Raw genomic sequence first — 21483 nt, forward strand, 5'->3', positions numbered from 1 at the left:
TACCTCCCCCTACTGGGTAATCCACCTCCTTCTACTGGGCACCCTACCTCCCCCTACTGGGTAATCCACCTCCTTCTACTGGGCACCCTACCTCCCCCTACTGGGTAATCCACCTCCTTCTACTGGGCACCCTACCTCCCCCTACTGGGTAGCCCACCTCGTTCTACAGGGCACTTCTACTGGGTAGCATAAAAAACTTTTCTATCAGCTGGAAGTTTGCCAAAGATTCCATTTGCTTTGCAAGTATTCCATCAAATACAAAATGATTTTATACTTTGTATAATCTCAATTCTTAACAGCTCTAATATGAGAATACACCATTTGTAAAGTTTAATTGTGTTGCTTACATTTCTTGCTACTCTTTTCAATCATATATTTTTCCAAACCAGTTTTTCAAGACAAAAAAGAAGTCAGTGTGTAAGTTTTATCAGTAGCTGTTTCCTGTACAAAGCCTTCAACTGTAGCATCCTTTAGACAGTTACAAGGATGAGTCAGAAATTAAATTCTTAACTCCCATGCTAAAGGGGATCATCCACTGGACATATTAAGACTCAAACTTGGATTCTTAACTTGTTTCTAAAAGGTGCATTTATTTCATGAGAGAGTTAATGAGAGAGTTTCAAACATATTGAAGACCACTTCCTCTGTGAAACGAATATTCTCACAACCCAAATAATTGTTGTTCTTTGTTGCATAAGTTTATTTTGTCAGCAAACGCAAGAGTTTGCTAAGCACTGAAAAGGTATTTGCTCAGTTTTTAATACCTGTTGGGGTTTTTCTTCGGTATCATGTTACTTGTACCTTGACAAATCAGAACATGACCCAGAATATTGACCCAGATTCTTTGATGGATTGTATGGAAAGTAACAAAAAGCTAATGCTTAAGTAGTGCTTGTACTACTGGTGGGTGTCTTAGAATCCAATAAATGAAACAGGAAAAATTTATCCAGGAGTTATATATGTCCTCAGTGTTAGGCTTGTTGATTTGACCAGTATGGTCATCATGATTGTAGGGTGCGCAATGGACTTACCTCAGCTATGTCTGAGGTCTTGACTTCTCAAGTACATGTAACTTCCTCCAATGACTCCAAGTCTTGCTTCAGTTTGATCTCTATTCATTTTAACATAGAAAAGAAATCCTTCAGAGCTTGCACTTCTGAGTTTGAATAAGCCCGCCTCAATTGGAAAATGAGAAGAGGCAACTTAAAAAGTCTAGCTTTTTGTAAAATGCAAAAGTGTTTGAAGTGGCAACTTCTTGTTGACAAATTGTGGAAGCCAACTTGATTTTAACTTCAAAACAACTGACTAAGAATTCACAACCATTGTCTAGTTACTCAGCAACCACCTCTCTATATGTAGCACACCGAGACTGGGATTTCAAGACGCCATGAATTTGATCACCCTAATCTTAGCCTTACTTTCCCCTTGAAACGATCCCACTGAGTCAGAGATTAGACTTACAAAGCTGGTTCCTTTAAGAAAAGAAAACAAATCAAACCAGCGTGTTGGTGTGATGACCATGTACGGTACAAGTCTCTTTTGCAAGTTTGTTTCCCAAGTGACTCGCCACACATGAAGTGGTTTATAATAAGAGTTGTTCCTTGAGGAGTTGGGATCACATCTTGGAGGGTCAAGGATCAAACCTGTCTAATAAGAAACGTAACATCCAAAAACAATTGGCAATCCAAGCATTCTGTGATGTGTCAATCTTTTTCCCCACTATTATTATTTCTATCTTGAGGGGCCAACTACCTGTTTTCTGCCAAACTTTTTCAGTCAGTCAGTCTCAGTAAACTTTCCAGACACTACCGGTATTTCCTGTTTTGACAATTTTTTTTTCTAGACATGGTCAAAATAAATTTGTATTCAACACAACACACATTGTATTGATTCAACCGAGTCAAACAGAAACAACTTTAATACAAGTGTATATCTTACTTCTAAATTTTTTCCAAAACCTTTTCGAATGCGAAGTTTTTCCAATCATCCCTTTTAAAAAACAACTTTTCGTTTTAAGTAACAACCTACAAAGTCCTCCCTTGGTGTCACAGAATTCAACTACATGTACACAGATCTCTGACCCAAATTACGAGCACAAATACAGAAACAAGCCTAATGGAATAAATTCTAACTGCACATGTATATTTGAGCATTGTTTGATGTTAAACAAGGATATATGAATCATCTTAAGCTCAGGAAGTGTCCCAGTAGCACTACTCCAGGTCCTAATCCGTAGAATGTTCAAGAAGTGCCACAATGCTGTCACACACTCGGTATTTCCCCTTTACTGTTTGACCAAATGAACATGGTATCCCCCCCCCCATTTTTTTCCTAATGGCCGCAAGATAGCATCCCCATCCATAAAATCCTCACCAACTGTTTTCCTTGATTCCCCCTTCAAAACACCTGTGACTACCAGCTCAATACATGGTCAACTTTTGATGATGTCAACTCTATATATAGCCTCTAAGTCAGTCCAAACTACTGAAACTTAGATTGTCCCAACTGTGGAGCTGTATAGACCAGTCCGGGTACACACTCACTGCAGTGCGCTCATGCACATCCACCCTTGTTTACTGTAGCATGAACACATTTCAAAAACACACAGGATCCCTAGGCTCTTCACATCCACACACAGCACCCTCACAATCCCAAATTCTATTAATAAACCAGGTCACCTTCCTGAGTGATGATCCTGTGCTTGTCTAGTGTAGTCTTTCTGGGTCAAATCCTGATTCTACTCTTGGCATAAGAGAGAAACACTGCCAAGTATTTCTTTCCACCAACTCTACAAAAGAGGTGAGAAAAAAGTAGTAGTTGTTTCATGAGGTTTGAAGGTCAAGTGGTATTCATGAAGTGACAGAATTTCCATCAGATCTCCATTTTTCAAGAGCAGGTGAATTGCTGTTTCCTTCAATGCAGTAAAACAGCAGTTGTTGTTTGTTGAACTGTTGTAGTAAATGGTGTTGCAGTTGTTTGTTGAACTGTTGTAGTACATGGTGTTGCAGTTGTTGTTTGCTGTTGTGTAGCCACTGCCATCCGATCATTGTTTTTGTTGTTGTGGTGGTGTTGTCGTCATCATCGCAGTTGTTGTGTTGTGTTGTTGTCGCCGTCAATGTGGTGGTGGGTGTTGTTAATTGGTTGTGGTGTTGTTGAATTAATTGGTTGAAGTTGTTGAATTATGTTAAGCTATGTACATGTACGCTATGCTAAGCTATTGTAATTACATAATTATGTACAAATAGTTTTTTTTTCGGCTATACTACAAAAAAGTGGAAAGCGATGCCACATGTAAGAGACATTAACCTGTGCACCCGCATGCATGCAAATATTTGCCAGCAGGCAGAGCCCCATTTACTACATCCATTTAAAAACTAGAGTGACAACAGTATTATTCCTCTCAACAGAGGGCAGCAGCACTGGATCTGTTGACAAGCAAGTCATGGCTTTGAAGAGACCATGAAAAATGTCAGTGGAGCCTCCTCTCCACAATCATCAGTACATGTATATAATCAAGACTTAATCCTATTCAATAGTAGACGGGGGGGTGCAGGTCATGCCTCCTCATCCTTTTAGAATACTTTCTAATGCTCTGAAGTGGTTACTTATGGTATAGTAGGGCACCGCTCCTCTCTTCATAAATGGAAAGTTTTAATTGCCATGCCCTATTTGCAGATAGTTCAATTCATGACCAAATGTCTTTGTCTTAATTGCTCTTTTATTTCTTTCAGATGGCAGTAAACACAGATGTCTACAACAGAATAGAGTTGGCAGACATTTCATTGGATGCTGAAATTAGTTCAAAATCAGCTAAAAATAAAGTGTTCCGGGCAACATGGCGAGCGCCTTCAGGAAAGCAGAGAGTCGCTGCAAAAAGCTGCAGTCGTTTTCACGAGGAGGAGGTAATGATTATGGCAAGGATGAACCACAGAAATATCATCAAGCTCTTGGTAGTTGTCAAGCCAACTTCATTATTGGAGAATTACATCATTGTAACTGAATATGCTGAGGGGGGTTCTTTGTACAGGGTCATTGAACAACATCGAGAAGACTGGCCAGAGTTTAGGCGGAATCATTGGATGAGATGGGCCCAGGATGGGGCTAAAGCTCTGCAGTACATTCATCAGATGGGGTACCAACATGGGGATGTTAAATCACCCAACTTCCTTGTTACCAGTGAAGATGTACTGAAGATATGTGACTTTGGCATATCCAGGAAATGTGAATATACAATCAGTACAGTCACTAATAGAGGGTCCTACCCATGAATGGCACCAGAGGCCCTTGGTGATGTAGGCACTGTATATGATCCTTCTAGCACTAGCTCCAGAAAACCCTGCAAGGTCACAACCAAATCAGATGTCTATTGTTATTTGGGAGCTGATATCTGGTAAGGCCCCCTATCCTGACAAACAGTTATATTACATTTGCAAAGCTGTAGTGGAAAAGGGGGAACGCTTGGAGATTCCACATGATTGCCCTGAACACCAGCAAATAAGTGATCTTCTAAATAAATGCTGGCAAGCTGATTACGCACACAGACCCAATATGCAAGAAGTTCTTGAAATCCTCATTGGTATTGAGGATGGATGGAAGAAAACACCAGGTAGGTTTTGAGCATGTTGGACACAGATTACAATTAAAGATGAATTTTAGTACAACCATGTTAATTTGTTTTTATATTTTCTTCAAAGCCACATTCTGTTTATACACCAATTGCTTGCATTTTATAAATGTTGATTGGTTCATAAAAGGTTGATTGATGAAATCCAACAAATTCAGTTTAATCACATCCAGAAGTATGATGAACATCAGAGAGAAATAAGCACAGTACAAGAAAAGCAGCATTCACTGGTGATGGCCAAAGATGTCACCAATACAGCATAGCGCATCGGAACATGACTTTCTGTCCCTCTATCCTGTCATCAGCAAAGACTTGAAATCACTGAAACAGCCAAATCATCCCCAGCTTGATCCCAAGCTTTCATATCTGAGATTTTCTCCAGGTCTGAGGACTGATGCCATCACTCTGGACAAAATGGGAAGTGATCCCAGAGAATTTGATGGGGCTTGGGGTATGACTGCTACTCAACCAGGTGAGATTGCTGTGGCAGACTGTTGGAACCAGCGAGTGGTGATCTGCAGCAATCAGGGACAACTTCAAGGGAGTATTCCTCTGCAATCAAGTACGTTTCTTTGACATCAACAAACATGAAATAATTTTTGTCTGGACTTATCTACTTTCTATAATTTTTGTCAAGTCACATGTTGAGGTAAATCAAATTATCCATGTGCAAAATATGACTGACAACAGAAACCAAGAGAAAATACAGCACTGGACCTGCAGTGTGGAGACAGAAAACTACTTTCAAAGTGAAATACACTATTGCTTGTAAGTTTTTGGCTCAATTTTTTTTTTTCATTTGAATTCTTCTTTAATCCCAGGTCCATGGGCCATCGCAGCTATCAACTATCATGACAATCAGTTGGTGGTTGTAGATGACACCAAGTATGTCAAGGTGTTCGATAAGAAGAACAAGCTGGCCCTCCACTTTTCTACAGTACTACAGACTGAAGTTGACAAGACAGGAGTCGACCTTCGCAGTGTAGCGGTCAGGAAGGATGGCACCATCCTAGTGGGTGATGTCAAGAGGATGGTGTGGACGGAGCATAGACCCACTGATGGTCAGCTCCTACACACCATACCAGTGCAGACACCACCCTGGTTCCTGGCCGTTGATGACCACACTGATAGGGTTGTGGTCAGTGGAGGTGGCCAACCGAAATTGGATGTTGTTGCCAGCGATGGTGCAACACTATCCACAATCGAACCAACCATTGATGGGATGCCAGTGTGGGTCTGCTGTGGTGTATGCTTTAACTCTTCAGGCATTTATGTCGTAGTCAGCAATGGGCCCGGCACTGGTCACATTCACCACTATGACAGGGATGGTGTTTTTCTTGCTTGCCTAGCTCAGCGTCTGTTCTCCCCACAAGGAATCACATTCACATCAGATGGGCAGCTGAGAGTAGCCGACAGATCATCAGTCAAGATGTATCACAAGGTGTGGAATGTCCAATGATTGGACATGACACCAACTGGCGATCCCTTTCGGCATCACATCCCAACAGCAACTGTTGATGAAACTGTCCAGCGACTGCAGCACCAATCAACTTTCATCTTCCATTTCTATCATCCATACCATCAAGTTCAAAAACCCAAACACAGTACACTTGAAAGCCCTTCCCTCCCTATTAAACAGACTGTTTTTACACTTGCCCAGCAGAGAACTCCAAAACAGGAAGTATCTGTACCATTCAACCCAGCAATAACTTTTCTTTTACAAATTCCGGTACGCTGCTTATAAATTACTTCCTTGAAGTGGTTTCTGTCACTAGGTACAAGAAAGTACATTTACAAGTAACCCCTCTCAAATTGTAACTGCTTCAAGTATGCATTGCCCTGACATGTACATGTATGTGTGTGCACTAATCAATTTAAATGAATCAAGTCAGGCCGTTATACTGTACCAACCAGCTCTGTGATTGCTGTTGATGAGGGATCATGATGATCCCATTCATTTGCTTCAATATTTTGGTTTACCAGTCACAGGCAATATAAATTGAATCTCGGATTTCAACAAAGACAATTTGTAATTGAACCCCTCAATCATCGGATCAAATTTTATAGCACTCGCTTTCCAATTTCCTTCATTTTATCACGTGTCATTGTTACAGTTTGAGACATGTTTAGAAGCGACATTCTTACGATTCTAGTTGGGATATTTTTCTATCACTCTGATTTTTCACAGAAGTTACATGTACATGTAAATAAGTCCCAACTTACTTGTCCCCTTACACACTCTAAATGAGTATCCTACACTTTATTCTGTTTGCATTTGAAATGCTTTGCTTAATATAAAATGTTTTGGAATTTGACCCAACTTGCAACTAAGTTTCCATTTCAGCTGATTTCCGAATTTCAATATTGAACATATGATTTATATATTTCATACTTCTGTGTTGTAGTAATGCATATTTTATAATCTGCATCATGTGATATTTGGGGAGGGGGTAAATAATACACTTGAACTTGAGATATCATAACAGTTGTCCATTTATCAAACATGGATACCACCTTCATGTAAAGTACCAGTATCAAACCCAGAATTTCTGGAAGTACATGTAACTGCCTTCATTGCCCTGCTCCTGGCCTCACTGTCCCCATGCAAAGACCCCAGTCAGTTACTTCAAAGATAAACTGCCTCTTATTCTCTGACGCCTCAAAAAAAATAACCATAGCAACACAGCGGCTTCAGATCATACAATGAAAGGCACCCCCCCCCAGTTGGTGGTTACCAAGGATAATGTAATTTATAGTATACGCAATAAAATGAAATACCTGAGGTGACCATCTAATGGTTGTGAATAATTTAATACATCTTTTTCCCTGAATGACTCACCATGTACGATAGGAGGGTTCCTTCGATGAGTTGTTCTGCAAGAAGGGAGCTTGCGGTATGGATGGTCAAAGGTCAACCTGTCTGACACAACAATCCAATAACACATCAGCAACTAATAGAATCCATCAGAATAATACATTCCAGCGGGTAATAACTCTGCATTTTTTAAAAACAATTTTCAATATTTTCTATCATTTCCCTTTTGAAAAAAAGAGCAGTCTACTGTCAGCCAAAACATTTTAGTCTATCTAACAAAAAAACTGTTTTCTTTTTGACGAACCTATATGGACATGATACAAATAAAATTGAGTTCTTAATGGCACACTTTGGACTGATTAATTTATTATTCAAAAAAACTGTCATTAACCGTCCAATGGTCTAAATCCCTTTTACAATGTGAAGGTTTTCTTTCTCTTTTTCTGGATTTGCTATTTTTAGTGACGTGGTTCTATGTAGATGTCATTTCCTTTGTTGTCATGGAAATGGTTACAAAAAATCTTTTAAGTCAGCCTTCCAAATATCCTTCCAACTACACACAAAATTCTAATTTCACACAAGGACTTTTGAAACACCTTAGATTAAGGAAGTGGCCAGCCTCTTAGCCACTGTTCTGACGGAGGCTGGGCACTCAATAGGCAATGTCTAGAATCACAGCTGTGTCCATAGCGACTCACAATGCGATAATCTGTCACACTGTTTGCCGGAATACAAAGGAGTCAACACATGAGGCAAAGCTTCATTTTGGGTGCCATGCATCCCTCAGATGTGAAAAATGCCATGGCTCACACCGCTGGGATCAATTGTTAACTGGCTGCTGGCAAGGTTACCTGCCACACCTTCCCTCAAAAGACATTTCATTAAACATATCCCAAACCTGTCTGTTGAGTGAATGGCAAGGAGGAAAGAACTTATTAATGTTAAAAGCATTCACAAGACAACCAGAGATACACGCAGTGCCTATCAGTATTGGTCTTCCAAGTCCGCCAATATATTATCATTATCCCTGCACATCCAGCTCACAATATCTGAACATGCCTGAAACCATCTGCGTTCCCTGGGGAGTATACTACACTATAGCCCAATGCTTTGTGTCAAGCGCAAGCGCCTAAACATAATAACTACATGTATATTTACCCTCACGGGTATCCAACTCCTGGGTGGAGGGAGGCACATAAGGGGTAAAGTGACTTGGGCAAGGTCACAACATGTAACCCTCTACCGGGATTCAAACCTAAACCATATGATCAGAAGCTACAACTTAACAACTAGGCTACATGTGCCCCACGTCTCCATCAAACACTGCTGAGTGAGGCAAGCAAAAGGCAAAAAGTTACCAAGCTGGTTTTCATAGTACTTTCTTCCATGTCATGTAGCCATTAACTGCGTTCCTCACAGTAAACAAGGGAGAATTGAGGGTCACATTTAAAGTTCAATCTTTAGCACAGGAGTTGTAATCAATTTGACAACTTTTGGGCTAGAATTTGGTGTTGATTTTGTTTCATCACATTAGCCAATAAATAACTGCATTCTCTGTTATCAATTGGAGGCTAAAAGTGCACCTTTTCCTTATATTCTGAAAGTTATCACAACTACATGAAACTTGGTTTCACCTAAATTATTTTATTTCCTGATGTCTGCATGCCTCTCCACAGCACTACCATACAAATCCCAGACGATATTTTCCTCTGAGCACGCCCATCCCCAACCCATCATAAACAAGCCCAGCTTCAGGCTCATTTAACTGATCTTTGATGATGTTTACTACCCAGAACACAGCTACCATCCCAATGCCAACTACAGTTTGGACAATTTCCAAGTAAAAAACCAACCAGTTGAACCAGTCCACTGGCATGCTTGCTGAGTCAAGCACAAACACAACTTGGCAAACAGACAGGGTTCGTGGACTCTAGCAGAGAGGAAGGAAATCAGACGAACTTCCTATATGACATTACACTGAAGCACACAGTACACAAAAATCCCCAACTAACCCAGTTCATGACACTTGATGTTTCTGCATTCATCCAGGGTTATTTTTATGGGATCCATTCTTTCAAAACCTGACTGTACCCTTGACATCCACGTGAAAGCTCCGAACAAATTTATGTAGTTTGCCTGCCAATTCCCGGTGCTTATTCAACAGTCTGTGCCTGACTAAATTTCCTGGGACTTCAAATCAGGTGAGAAAATGCTTGCAGTTATTTCGGTGAGGTTTCAAGGCTAGGAAATATTTGTGAAATGATGGAATTCATAGACTCCACTTATTAGGAGCAAATGAAATACAAAAGGAGTGATAGGGCTACGCAAACCTGCAAATAACCACTCATGAAGGAGACCCAAAAAAAAATTGGGATAAAACAGTTGTCATTTTAACTGGAAAATATTTGTCTGAAGAGAATAAGCAATACAATGAATGTGTGTTCACTTACAATTGCACCTGTACAATGTAATTATGGGCTCATTTCCTTTTCAAATCTTATTTGTGTGCAGATAACAATGGCAAATGGTTTCAATAAGATCAGTCAGCACTTCACATGTGATATTTGTCAAGACAGATACAAACAGCCAAAGATCCTAGACTGTGTGCACAGCTTTTGCCAGGCATGTCTGGAGGATTACTACACCAGCAGATACAAGCATGCTCGAAAAATTCCTTGCCCTGTATGTCAACATGAAACAATCCTACCAGATACACGTATTCAAGGCCTGAAAACCAATTTCCATTTGATGGGAATCATTGAAGAGGTCTCTAAGGAAGAGACAGTGGCGCATTCAGGAGACGAGTCTAAATGTCACAAACACAAAGGAGAAGAGAAATGGTTCTACTGTGAGACGTGTCAAGAGTTAATCTGCCGAGCATGCACAGTTTTAGACCACTGTAAACCAAACCATCAATACATTGACCGCGGGAAGGCTTCTCTTAAATACAAGCAGTCGCTGAAAGATGTATTTCTAGATTTCAACACGGATATAAAAGGACTGGAACAATCTTTGGCTGCTTCATCTGAAGCTCAGCAGAAGTTTACAAAGAAAGTCAACAAAACTATTAAAGCAGTGCAGGAAAGAGCAGCTAAACTGAGGGCTGAGATAACAACTCAGGAGAAAACACTGCTGGATAAGATCGATCAAATTCAGCAGGACGGCAACAGAGTGTATGATGAGCATCAGAAATCGATAAGCACAATGCTAGAAGGAAAACAACATATGCTAGAGATGGCCAAAGATGTCACCAATACCCCATCAGAGTGTGACTTTCTGTCCCTCTATCCTATCATCACTGACGACTTCAAATATCTGAAGAGTAAAACTCCTCCCCGGTCTGATATCGAGCTATCATGTCCAAGCTTCACTCCAGGTCAGTGGACTGGCGCCATCTCTTTGGGCAAGCTGGAGGAAGACAAGTGGGAGATGTGTTGTGGGTTTGGCAAACGGGGAAAAGGTCCAGGAGCGTTTGATGGGGCTTGGGGTATCACTGCTACTCAACCAGGTGAAATTGCTGTGGCAGACTTTTCAAACAAGAGAGTGGTGATCTGCAGCAATGAGGGACAGCCCAAGGAGAGCATTCCCTTACAATCATGTAAGTTTCTGCAGCATACAAGCACACCCATTATGATTATTTGTGCCAGTTCATATCTTGAGTGAAATGAAATCATCCAAATGAAATATGCACTGGGGTTTATTCTATGTTCCATATGCACAATGTCTCACAAAAAATGACAGGTACATGTACATGTATATATTATTTCTTTCTGAAGCAGATCAACTTATTTACACCACCCCTTATCATGATTAATGGCGGTTGGTTGTAGTCCAACAAAATTACTTTATATTCACTTTCTGGTAACATGAAGACGTTCTGAAAATATGCCACATCTATTTACTATGCTTTTTTTTTACATTTCAATTCTTCTTTATACCTACTTGTAGATCCACGTGACATAGCAGCTATCCACAATCTTGACGATCAGTTGGTGGTTGTAGATGACACCAAGTATGTCAAGGTGTTCGATAAGAAGAACAAGCTGGCCTTCCAGTTCCCCACAGTGCCACAGAGTGAGGTAGACAAGACAGAAGTGAACCTCTGGAGTGTAGCAGTCAGGAAGGATGGCACCATCCTAGTGGGTGATGTGGAGGGGATGGTGTGGACGGAGCATAGGCCTACTGATGGTCAGCTCCTACACACTGTACCAGTGCAGACACCACCTTATTTCTTGGCTGTTGATCACTGCACTGAGAGAGTTGTCGTCTGTGGAGTAGGCAAACAGAAAGTGGATGTTGCTGCTAGCGATGGTGAAACACGGTCCATAATCGAGCCAACCATTGATGGGAAACCAGCACGGTGCTGTCGTGGAGTGTGCTGCGATGGCTCAGGAATTTACATTACAGTGTGCAATGAGCTTGGCACTGGCCATATTCACCACTATGACCTAGACGGTGTTTTTCTTTCTTGCTTGGTTCAATATCTGCGGACCCCATGTGGAATCACATTCACATCAGATGGGCAGCTGGCAATATCTGAGCCTTACTCTGTCAAGATGTACCAGAGGGAAAGTTTTGTCATCTGACATGACACCAACCAGCAATGTCCTTCTTCATCAGCACCCAATAGCCAACGTTGATGATGAAACTGTCCAGCCACTGCAGCACCAAACATGGTCTAAATTATTCATCGTCTATTTTCAATTTCTTCATTTAACATTCTTTCAGATATGTATGTTTGTCAAATGTTTGTTTACATTCTCATGTATATTTGTTGACTTTATCTTTCTCAACTCATTTGGTATTTGGGCCGGCAACCTTCGTCCATCCTCCTCTACTGTCTGTCTGCAGGAAACCAATGCTACACGTACCGGCAGGTCAGGTTGGTGCAGTGGTTCTTTTGTCGCCTTCCATGTGCTGTGGCCTGGGTTCAATTCCCAACTGGGTCCACATGTAAATTGGGTTTTTCAGTCCACACCTGATTCCGTGGGTTTTCACCCAGAATATTCTCCAGGGGATTTCCTCCCACCTCTAAAACTATAAATGCTTCTCACTGTCTCCTCTCGACAGATTTGGGCCGTTTGGTGGCCGCCTGATGAGGAGCCCTTATTTGACTCACATTGTAAATCTGAAAAAGATCCATCAAAAGCACTGTTGTGCAATGCGCAGGGTTTACCCTCATGTAAAAAAAAGACAAAAAAAGCTACATTCTTGCCACTAAAAACTTTTACAGGACATTAAGCCCTGCTAGTATAATAGTGGATAAGTCCTATTTTTGTTAGTCCTGGAAAATCCTTCCAAATTTTGAAGGATCTGTGAGGGTTAACTTTTATTCGCTCTGGGAGTTTTTGTGGTTACTTTTTCTTTTTTTGGCTTCAAGGTTTTCACATTGAATGAAACAGTGAATATAAGGTTTAAAATTGTTAACTCATCCAACTATTTTTCAAAGATGAGAGACAACGTTCAATATGTTACATATTTGTGTAGTGTGTCTATAATAAGTCATAAATCATCTTATAATATTTAACCATAAATTGAACACTAAACTACGTGTCCTTGCATTTGTACAGTTTACATCCTTCATCTATGTCTTGTTATTTTGTCAAGTCTTACTGTAGAAATGTGTGAACGTTTTCAAGATGGCAGCTGTTACAAAAGTTACAATGTGAGCCACTTAAGACACCTTTAATCCCATTATCCTTCAGACATGGCTCATTTTCGGGAATTTGTTCCAAAAGTGACCTTCTTGATTTGATTTTACGTATAACTGTTAGAGTCTTTGAAGCACTTTATCCTCCCAATATAACATCCTTACAAGCTGAATGGCTGCTTACCATGTGTCACTCATTCACTTCGTTTGTAAGTATCATGCATATTCATTAGTATTTTAAAGTGACTGAAATGTACCAGTATTTACTCTAGCTGTTGTTGACTTTGACATTTTGGCTGCTTGCATTTATCATGACATAAATGGCTTTAAAAGTGTACGCACTTTTTCAAACTACTTGATACATGTACATGTGTGTTAGTAAAATTGATACACCAAAAACTTCACAGAGAAAAGGCTGCAAGTAATCCTACAAACAAAAAAGAACCAATTTAGTTGAAATTTAATGACTAATATGTGGTCAATGGTACACATGGCCTTTAGATTTGACCAGCATGGTCATTTGATTGTAGAATGACCAGTACACTTACCTCAAGTACTCCTTGATTCTCAGGATTCTTCCTTCAATGACTCCAGGTCTTGCTACAATTTTACTCTCTCGTCTTGGACTCTTCCCAGCTGAAAAATCCAGAGTTTAAAGATTACTGCTTCTGACTTAACAAACAGCCATATTTGAATTTGAAATTGAAAAAGTGGTAAATAAACAATATAAATAAACAAACAACTGCATGCCTTTGGTGGAAATGTAAAGTGTGTACATGTCGTGTAAAAAAACTCCTGTATTGAGCCCCATCTTCATTTCAATACAAAATAGCAGACTTACAGGTATGACACAGACTCATCAATTTGTCTTAATACTGTACACAAAACAGTCTTTGTTTTATTTCTATTGAACATCAAAAGTGTAACCAATACTCATGTTTTATTTCAAGTTCCAAGAGTAAAGAAGACATTTTTCTTTCTTTTGGATATGCGGCTTTTCACAAGGGATGGATTACATTGGCATCACCAGCTGGGGGGGGGAGGCTGGGCCAACTTGCCCCTCGGCAACATTTGGCTCTTTTCCAGGAAATGACAGGGCCAAGTGAAACTACAACAATGAGGTCAAAGACCTCATCATCCCCAGGGCCCCAAGACGTTAATCAAGATGTTTGATTAAATCAATTGATCAACTGTATCTGCCCTGAGCAGGACGAAGAGAGGGCACACTTTTCCTATGTGTGTAGCAACAGGGCTCCTTTTGTATGAACTGTACTTTGCTAGTTTATACAAATGACTATAAAATGCACATATTACGGTCAACATAACTATCATCAAAATAAAAACTCTCAACCAACATCGCTCTCTTCAGTCCATGAAGCGGTGCTACTGCTCAAGGCAGATAACCATTGCTAAGTCAAATGGTTTGGGGTTACTCTTTTCTGAGTATATAATAATGTAACATAAGTATCATCAAGCAAAACTAAAATCACAAAGATACAATTCAGGGCGCGAGGTACCATCAATATATCGCCAATCAGAGCAAATTTCTCATAACACTTCTGAACAATCCCAATGAAGCTAGTTCCTAAAGAATCTACAGTATGACCTGGTACCCAGTACCTGGGCTTTATTACTTCCCGATTGAGCAGTTGAGTAAAGAACTACAAACCTCTGCTTCCTGCCAATTTTTTAATTACTCTAAATTACATAATGAGAAAATGTTTCCTAAAGCATATCATCACATCACTTTTTACATGTGCATGTACGTGTATGTGCATGTAAATGTGATCCAAACATTCTAAACGACATACACTGGATCAATTCAATCGAGTCAAAATGGCATCCTTCTTGGATTTCCTGTTTTTGTTCAAGAGGTTCCCTGTGGGATGTCCTTTCCTTTCAGTTCGAGTGTTCTTCAGTTGGACCAAGACAACAGACCCTTCAGTGCAATTCCAGGATAAAAATACAGAAAGAAGATGTCGGGAAAAGAAATTAACAATCTTTGCCACCAAGAGACATGGCTGGCCTTTGATGATGTGACACCCAATCACAGCTACACCACTCAACTACTGTACAAATACGGTTGGTACACATGCTCACATACATGTACACAAATGTAGCTTTCCCCTTGTTCACTCAGGCATAGACATGTACACGTAGGCATACGTGTACATGTATGTACACGTATTTTGCAAACACACAGGGTTCATGAACTTTTACACGTCTGATGCACACAACACCCCCAGTAATCCCAAGCTGTATTTGTAAACTACATCTTGTTACTTGACTGACATTTCTGTGTATGCTCACCGCCATTTCTCTGGGATGCACCCTTCAAAAGCTGCCATTACACACTGCAGCACAAAAGATAACATCCGACCCTTGTAATTGCCAGAAGGCGACTTACATTTACATGAGACTTCAAAGGAGGTGAGAAAATGCTTACAGGTGCTACAAGTTAATGTTAAATGTCAAGATGACATTTGTGAATTCCACTCATCAACAGCAATGGAATAACAGTTTGCCTTAGACTGCTGATTGTGTATTCTTTCCAAAAAAAGGAAATTAATATGAATGGGGAATCATAGAATTAAGTATTGAATAAATAAAGTTAGGTTCCAATTAAAATTGTTAAATTTCAATTGTTACATGTATCATTATATTGCCTCATCGACTGTTTCTGTATCCTGATTAGCCAAGAGCCAGTCACATGACAATCACTCTCATTCTGTGCACAGCAAAATGAACTGTACCCACAGCAACCACTGTATGATACTGTACATATTATGATTCACATGGCCGTAGGTGTGGCAGAGCCAGAAATGTTTATGTTATTAAGTACATATTTTTACATAGAAGTAGTTCCCCTTTAAAAATGTTTAACTTTAGTTTAGAGTTCTTGATTTTTTTCTAGTAGTGTGCCCCCCTGTTTATTTGTTTAAGCCCTAGCTTCCCCCATATAGAGTTACCACATGGTCTGGTCACACTCAGTGTAGCAGATCAGCAGAGACCAGTCACCTTCACATGTACCTATGTATTGTTCCTCCTAACTGGAGTGTGGTTTTCTGCTTGAGTCCTATTCTGCTAGGAGTCAGTGATTGAAGTCTGAGTGTAAACTCATAAGGTCCATTTTACGCACTGTGTTGGGTTTGGGTTTTGAGTCTTTTAAAGTCTTAGTCTTTGGGTGTTTTTTAGTCCTTGAGTCCTTTTAGTTTTTTTCATTTTTCCTGTACTTTTTCATTGATAAATTATTTTTTGGTCCTTTTTTTGGAGTCAACTATTGGTGTCTGAGTCCTTATTAATTCAGTTTCCTGCGACTTTTCCTTCAAAGATCCTTGGTTTAGTTAGAGTTTTTGTTGTTTTGCTAATTTCCCATAGCGTGCCATTTTTCCCTGTTACATAGGCATAGTCCGCTAATGCTTACTTGCGTGCATGTTGTGCATTGCCCACCTTCTGAAGTGCTAACTTAACTTTTTTCACTAAGTTTGTACCAAAATAGACAAACCTTTTAACTTTAATTAGACCAAATCAATCAATTTCAATCAAATCCAGCAGAATCTGTGGGAGAGGTGCTATAAAACAAATATTCTGCTACACGTTTATATCTCGTTGTGTAGTAAAACTCAGCTGCTCTCGGGGATCCATGGAGCATTCTATTTTCCTTCATTGTTTACTCAGCCATTTCCTTTTCCAATCTCATTTGTGTGCATGCAGATAAAAATGGCCAAAGCTTTTGAGAAGGCCAATGATCACTTTACATGTGACTTATGTCAAGAAAGATACAAAGAGCCAAAGGCTATGGACTGCCTGCACAGTTTCTGTCAGACATGTCTGGAGGATTACTACATCAGCAGATACAAAGATGCTCCCAAGTTTCCTTGCCCTGTGTGTCGACAGGAAACGGTTTTGCCAGATACACGTATACAAGGCCTGAAAACCAATTTTCATTTGATGGAAATCACTGAGGAGGTCTCTCAGCTGGTGAAAGTGGCACATTTAAAAGATGAGACTAAATGCCACAAACACAAAGGGGAAGGGAAACACTTTTACTGTGAAACATGTCAAGAGTTAATCTGCCGAGATTGTAGGGTTGTGGACCATCGTAAACCTGAACACCACTCTATGGATTCTAAGGAGGCTTCTCTCAAATACAAGCAATCACTGATGAGAGATATGCTTCCAGACTTAACCACAGACATAAAACGACTGGAACAATCTTTGGCTGCTTCATCTCAAGCACAGCAAAGGTTTACGGAGAATGTCACAATGACTGTAAAAGCTGTACAGGACAGAGCGGCTAAAATGAGAGCGGAGATAACATCTCAAGAGAAAAAGTTGATTGGTGAGATCAATCAAACTCAGCAGGATCGCAACAGAATGTTCAAGGAGCATCAGAAAACAATAAGCACTATGCTACAAGGAAAACAAAATTCACTGGTGATGGCCAAAGAAATCACATATACTGCATCAGAACATGACTTTCTGTCCCTCTATCCTATCATCAGCAAGGACTTGATATCACTGAAGAGGCCAAATCCTCCCAAGATTGATCCCGAGCTGTCATATCTGAGTTTTACTCCAGATCCAAGGATTGATAAACTGAACCTTGGCAAAATCAAGTTGAAAATTGACAAGTGGGACAAGCGTCATGAGTTTGGCAAACAAGGAAGCAGTCGAGGAAAGTTTGATATGGCTCGAGGTATTGCCGCAGCACAAATGGGTGATGTTGCTGTGGCAGATTGTTGGAACAAGCGAGTGGTGATCTGCGACAATGAGGGTCAACACAAGAAGTACATTCCCCTGCAATCACGTAAGCCTACTGACACACAAACATACAATTACAATGTATTTTTGTCAAATCACACAGCAAACCAGATAATCCATATCACAGGGACTAAAGGTGCATTAGATCATTAATGTTCTCAAAATAAATGTTATTTACTTTGCTTTTCTTCTTTAATCCTAGGTCCATGGGACACTGCAACTATCCACAATCATGACAATCAGTTGGTGGTTGTAGATGACACCAAGTATGTCAAGGTGTTCGATAAGAAGAACAAGCTGGCCTTCCAGTTCCCCACAGTGCCACAGAGTGAGGTTGACAAGACAGAAGTGAACCTCTGCAGTGTAGCAGTCAGGAAGGATGGCACCATCCTAGTGGGTGATGTCAAGAGGATGGTGTGGACGGAGCATAGACCCACTGATGGTCAGCTCCTACACACCGTACCGGTGCAGACTCCACCTTACTTCCTGGCTGTTGACGACTGCTCTGATAGAGTTGTGGTCTGTGGAGGCAACAAACAGAAAGTGGATATTGCTTCTAGCAATGGTAGAATACTGGCTAGCATCAAACCAACTATCAGTGGTCCCCCTGTCATGCACTGCTTTGGTGTCTGCTGCAGCAGTTCAGAAATTTACATTGCAGTATGCAATGAGCCCGGCACTGGTCACATTCACCACTATGACCTGGATGGCATTTTTCTCACCTGCCTGGCTCAGGGTCTGTACTCACCTCGTGGAATCACATTCACATCGGATGAGCAGCTGGTAGTGGCAGATAAATACTCAGTCAAGAGATATCACAAGGTGTGATGTCATCCAAGACACCAAACGAGATTTGAAGCTTTTCATGGTGGAGGTAGCAGGTAAACTGCATGTAGGTAGGTTTGCGGTAGTACCATGGATCTCTCTTCTTTGAGCAAGTGGGATTCTAACCCCAAACCCACGGTGCTACCGCAAATATATCTAAAGACATCAAACCTCAATCTCCTGCATTATATTTAATCTAATGTGTAACAGCAAATGCTGATGAGATTGTCCAGTCACTGCAGCACCAATCACCCTGTGCATTCCACAACTCTAAATCTTCAAATCAAATAAATGTCCATTGTCCTCACCAGTATATTTCTGTCACAGTATGAAACTTATCTTTTTACTAACTTAGCTTGTTCAGCACCCACAACTTTAATTACATGTCGCTTTAATGTACCATGCAATGCCTTGATTGTACTTGACTTCCTCACACACTGAAACAGAGTGTGTCAGATATTTCTACCAGTTAGTATTTGAAATTAAAGCATAAGGAAATCACTTACTGATTCAAATTTTTTTCCAAGTTGTGAAACAAATGTAAAATTCTATTGTTTTATTTTCAGACACATGTACATTTATACACGATAATTCAAATTCAGACTCTCCCCACTTGTACGTAGACATACAAGTATCCAGGTACTTCATTGATGCTGTAATCTGGTTTTGTTTTCCGACATTTTAACCCCATTCCTATATTTTGTTGAAAACTTTGGGGAGTTCATTTATCTGAGATGCAATAGTCTTACAAGTGTTACTGAATGTTTGCTTACCTTCACTGCTACATGTACGGATGCTTGCTTGATTTACATGTACAGGTTTTTGTTGCAATCTTACTTCCTCAATCGTCATGGAAATCCTTTACAACACGTATGCATGAAACCCATCCCAAATTCTTGTAAGTTGAAACGCAACATTTTTAAGGTCTGTCAACTCCCACTTGCATAAACAGTGGTAAGTTCTACGTCTTCGTCAATCACGCAAAATCCTCCCAAACGATTTCGTATCATTTTGGTATGATTTTAATCAAATGTCAAAACACATTTCAAGTACCTTATCAAAAATAACACAACATGACTTAGCAAGAATTATGTACAGCGAGCCTAACTGTGGGATATCGGTTACGTTTTTGAGTGTAACTTAACTTCCTATAGGAGTATGTTTACAGATGCCAGGTTCAAAAGCATAAAACTAAAGCAGGACATGTAATCTTTGTACTGTGCATTGTTACAGGCTACAAACTGATTAATATTGTTTTACAATGCCCGTAGACTTACCTCAAGCACTCCTTGATTCTCAGAATTCTTCCTCCAATGACCCCAGGTGGTGCTGCAGTTTCACTCTCTCATCTTTGCTTAGCCTACATGTATTTTGAGGTTAGAAGCATAGTCTTCAGCAGTGTTTGCAATAATGATGGTCACTTATCACGCTTATCAGTTTCAAAGTTAAGAATGGGCATATCGAAAAGTTAAGGAGACACCTGCAGACATGACTAATTCTTCCCTGCAGTGATACAATGCAATGAAAATAAGTTAATTTAACTTTTTGGCATTATTCCTACTACATGTATTCCGCCTTCAGGAATCTTTGAGCTTTCTGTTCCTTTAATTTTTTTTTTGTAATAATATTTTGTGGATAAAGTGAAAACATCAAATCAAGTCAGATACACGTAGAATGTGCTGGAAGTCAGCCATCAGAAAAATGACAACATTAAACATGTCTTAAAATGTCAAATTTGGCAGGGGAAATGTTGAAACATTTACGCAGAAAATGCTCAGAATTTTTCAGACCAGTTTTAGATAAATGCTTACAGGGCATAAGGGTTTGTGCACAGGGTATGTCTACAATATGAACGGTGCATCAATTGGATGGGCCTACATGATGTATACACTTTATTCCTGAAAAAGTCAATGAGCTCATTAAATGCAAGCCATTGTAATGATTTCTTTTATCAACATGATCAAGTTATAAACAACACCTCACTTTTAATGTCATGGTAACCTTATTCTTAGGACTCAAAATTTTGCATCTGTTTTACATTTATTAACACCCCTTGCCTTTGTACAGAAATGTCGTTGTATTGTTTTCCTGTATGGAAAGAGTTCCATAAACAGACAACACTAATTCTTTGAACTGTTATAACATGGAGATTGATGGTAGGACGTTATCAGAAAGTGATAACATGTCATAAAAAGTGAAATTTGGCCGAGAAAATTCCTAAGAATTTACTTCGAAAACACCAAGTCATAACACGACTGTTATCTAGTACTGCATGTAAGTGTAACGTCACTTGGTTTCCCTTCCCGGTTACTCTACCCATGGAAGTAAAACAAAAAAGATGCTCTACCCTACGACGAACCCCAACTGCACTAGGCCTACAGTGACTCGTGCAAAGATAATAAACATCCCTTGGCAGCCCAGCGGTAAGATAGAGACTTACCCTAAAATTTCAGAGTAGTAATCTCACTTTAATTACAACAGTTATATTTAACGTATGTTCAAAACTCTGGGTATGTAAAAAAAGTCCTGTTTTACAACATTCCAGCCACAAACCGCGTTCCTCGGCAAGAGTTTGAAGTTGGCGCACGAAACCATGCACCGAGCACGCAGCCGGTACGACAGCAAACGAGCAAGTGAGAGCGCCCTCACAGCTTGAACACCACCAGCTGCAGTGCTTCCACAGTCAAAATGAAAATTTCCCTGTCCCCAGAGCCAAATTTCTTTAGTTTCCTCCCGATTTCCTTATTTTTTAGTTAACCACCAAAATATACTACCTGATATACTACCAAAACCACTATGCTTGTT

At 40.1% G+C, this 21483-nt stretch overlaps 3 protein-coding genes and 1 long non-coding RNA gene across 50 annotated transcripts in view; 3 read left to right on the top strand and 1 right to left on the bottom strand.

Annotated features, from left to right (window-relative positions):
* The window catches only part of LOC110987435 (uncharacterized), a 55163-nt gene that overhangs the window by 19320 nt on the left and 14360 nt on the right, over positions 1-21483 (bottom strand). For 2 of the 45 annotated variants that reach the window (XR_015425427.1, XR_015425402.1), the window contains exons 1-9: positions 21119-21257; positions 18602-20038; positions 18032-18374; positions 13638-13725; positions 11382-12567; positions 7464-10847; positions 2374-4336; positions 1499-1647; positions 1032-1111 (exon numbers count right to left, since the gene is read on the bottom strand). This is a non-coding gene — a long non-coding RNA (uncharacterized LOC110987435). Of the gene's footprint in view, positions 1-1031; positions 1648-2373; positions 4337-7463; positions 10848-11381; positions 12568-13637; positions 13726-14900; positions 15295-15399; positions 15444-18031; positions 18375-18601; positions 20039-21118; positions 21300-21483 lie in introns of those variants that run through there. The other 43 variants (XR_015425424.1, XR_015425403.1, XR_015425425.1 and 40 more) reach the window with 39 other exon arrangements.
* LOC110987432 (uncharacterized) lies at positions 3768-6435 on the top strand. 3 transcript variants are annotated; one of them, XM_087137314.1, is made up of 3 exons: positions 3768-3902; positions 5007-5186; positions 5446-6429. In XM_087137314.1, the coding sequence occupies exons 1-3, from the start codon at positions 3836-3838 to the stop codon at positions 6081-6083; spliced, it is 885 nt and encodes a 294-aa protein (XP_086993440.1). In that variant the 5' UTR covers positions 3768-3835; the 3' UTR covers positions 6084-6429. The 3 variants fall into 3 exon arrangements, with proteins under 3 accessions (XP_086993440.1, XP_022105859.2, XP_022105858.2); XM_022250167.2 differs by lacking the exon at positions 3768-3902 and adding an exon at positions 4373-4606 and having other exon boundaries at positions 5446-6435; XM_022250166.2 differs by lacking the exon at positions 3768-3902 and having other exon boundaries at positions 4780-5186; positions 5446-6435.
* Positions 9500-13811, top strand: LOC110987428 (uncharacterized). Its single transcript, XM_022250162.2, has 3 exons — positions 9500-9640; positions 9951-11037; positions 11388-13811. The coding sequence occupies exons 2-3, from the start codon at positions 9957-9959 to the stop codon at positions 12023-12025; spliced, it is 1719 nt and encodes a 572-aa protein (XP_022105854.2). The 5' UTR covers positions 9500-9640; positions 9951-9956; the 3' UTR covers positions 12026-13811.
* On the top strand, positions 15372-20748 carry LOC110987431 (E3 ubiquitin-protein ligase TRIM56-like). The gene is made up of 3 exons (XM_022250165.2): positions 15372-15519; positions 16804-17899; positions 18056-20748. Exons 2-3 carry the CDS (start codon positions 16810-16812, stop codon positions 18679-18681), a joined length of 1716 nt encoding a protein of 571 aa, XP_022105857.2. The 5' UTR covers positions 15372-15519; positions 16804-16809; the 3' UTR covers positions 18682-20748.

This window comes from Acanthaster planci, linkage group LG05, assembly GCF_054643075.1.
Source record: "Acanthaster planci isolate LZ-2023a linkage group LG05, COTS_SCS, whole genome shotgun sequence".
In the NCBI taxonomy this organism is placed as follows: domain Eukaryota; kingdom Metazoa; phylum Echinodermata; class Asteroidea; order Valvatida; family Acanthasteridae; genus Acanthaster; species Acanthaster planci.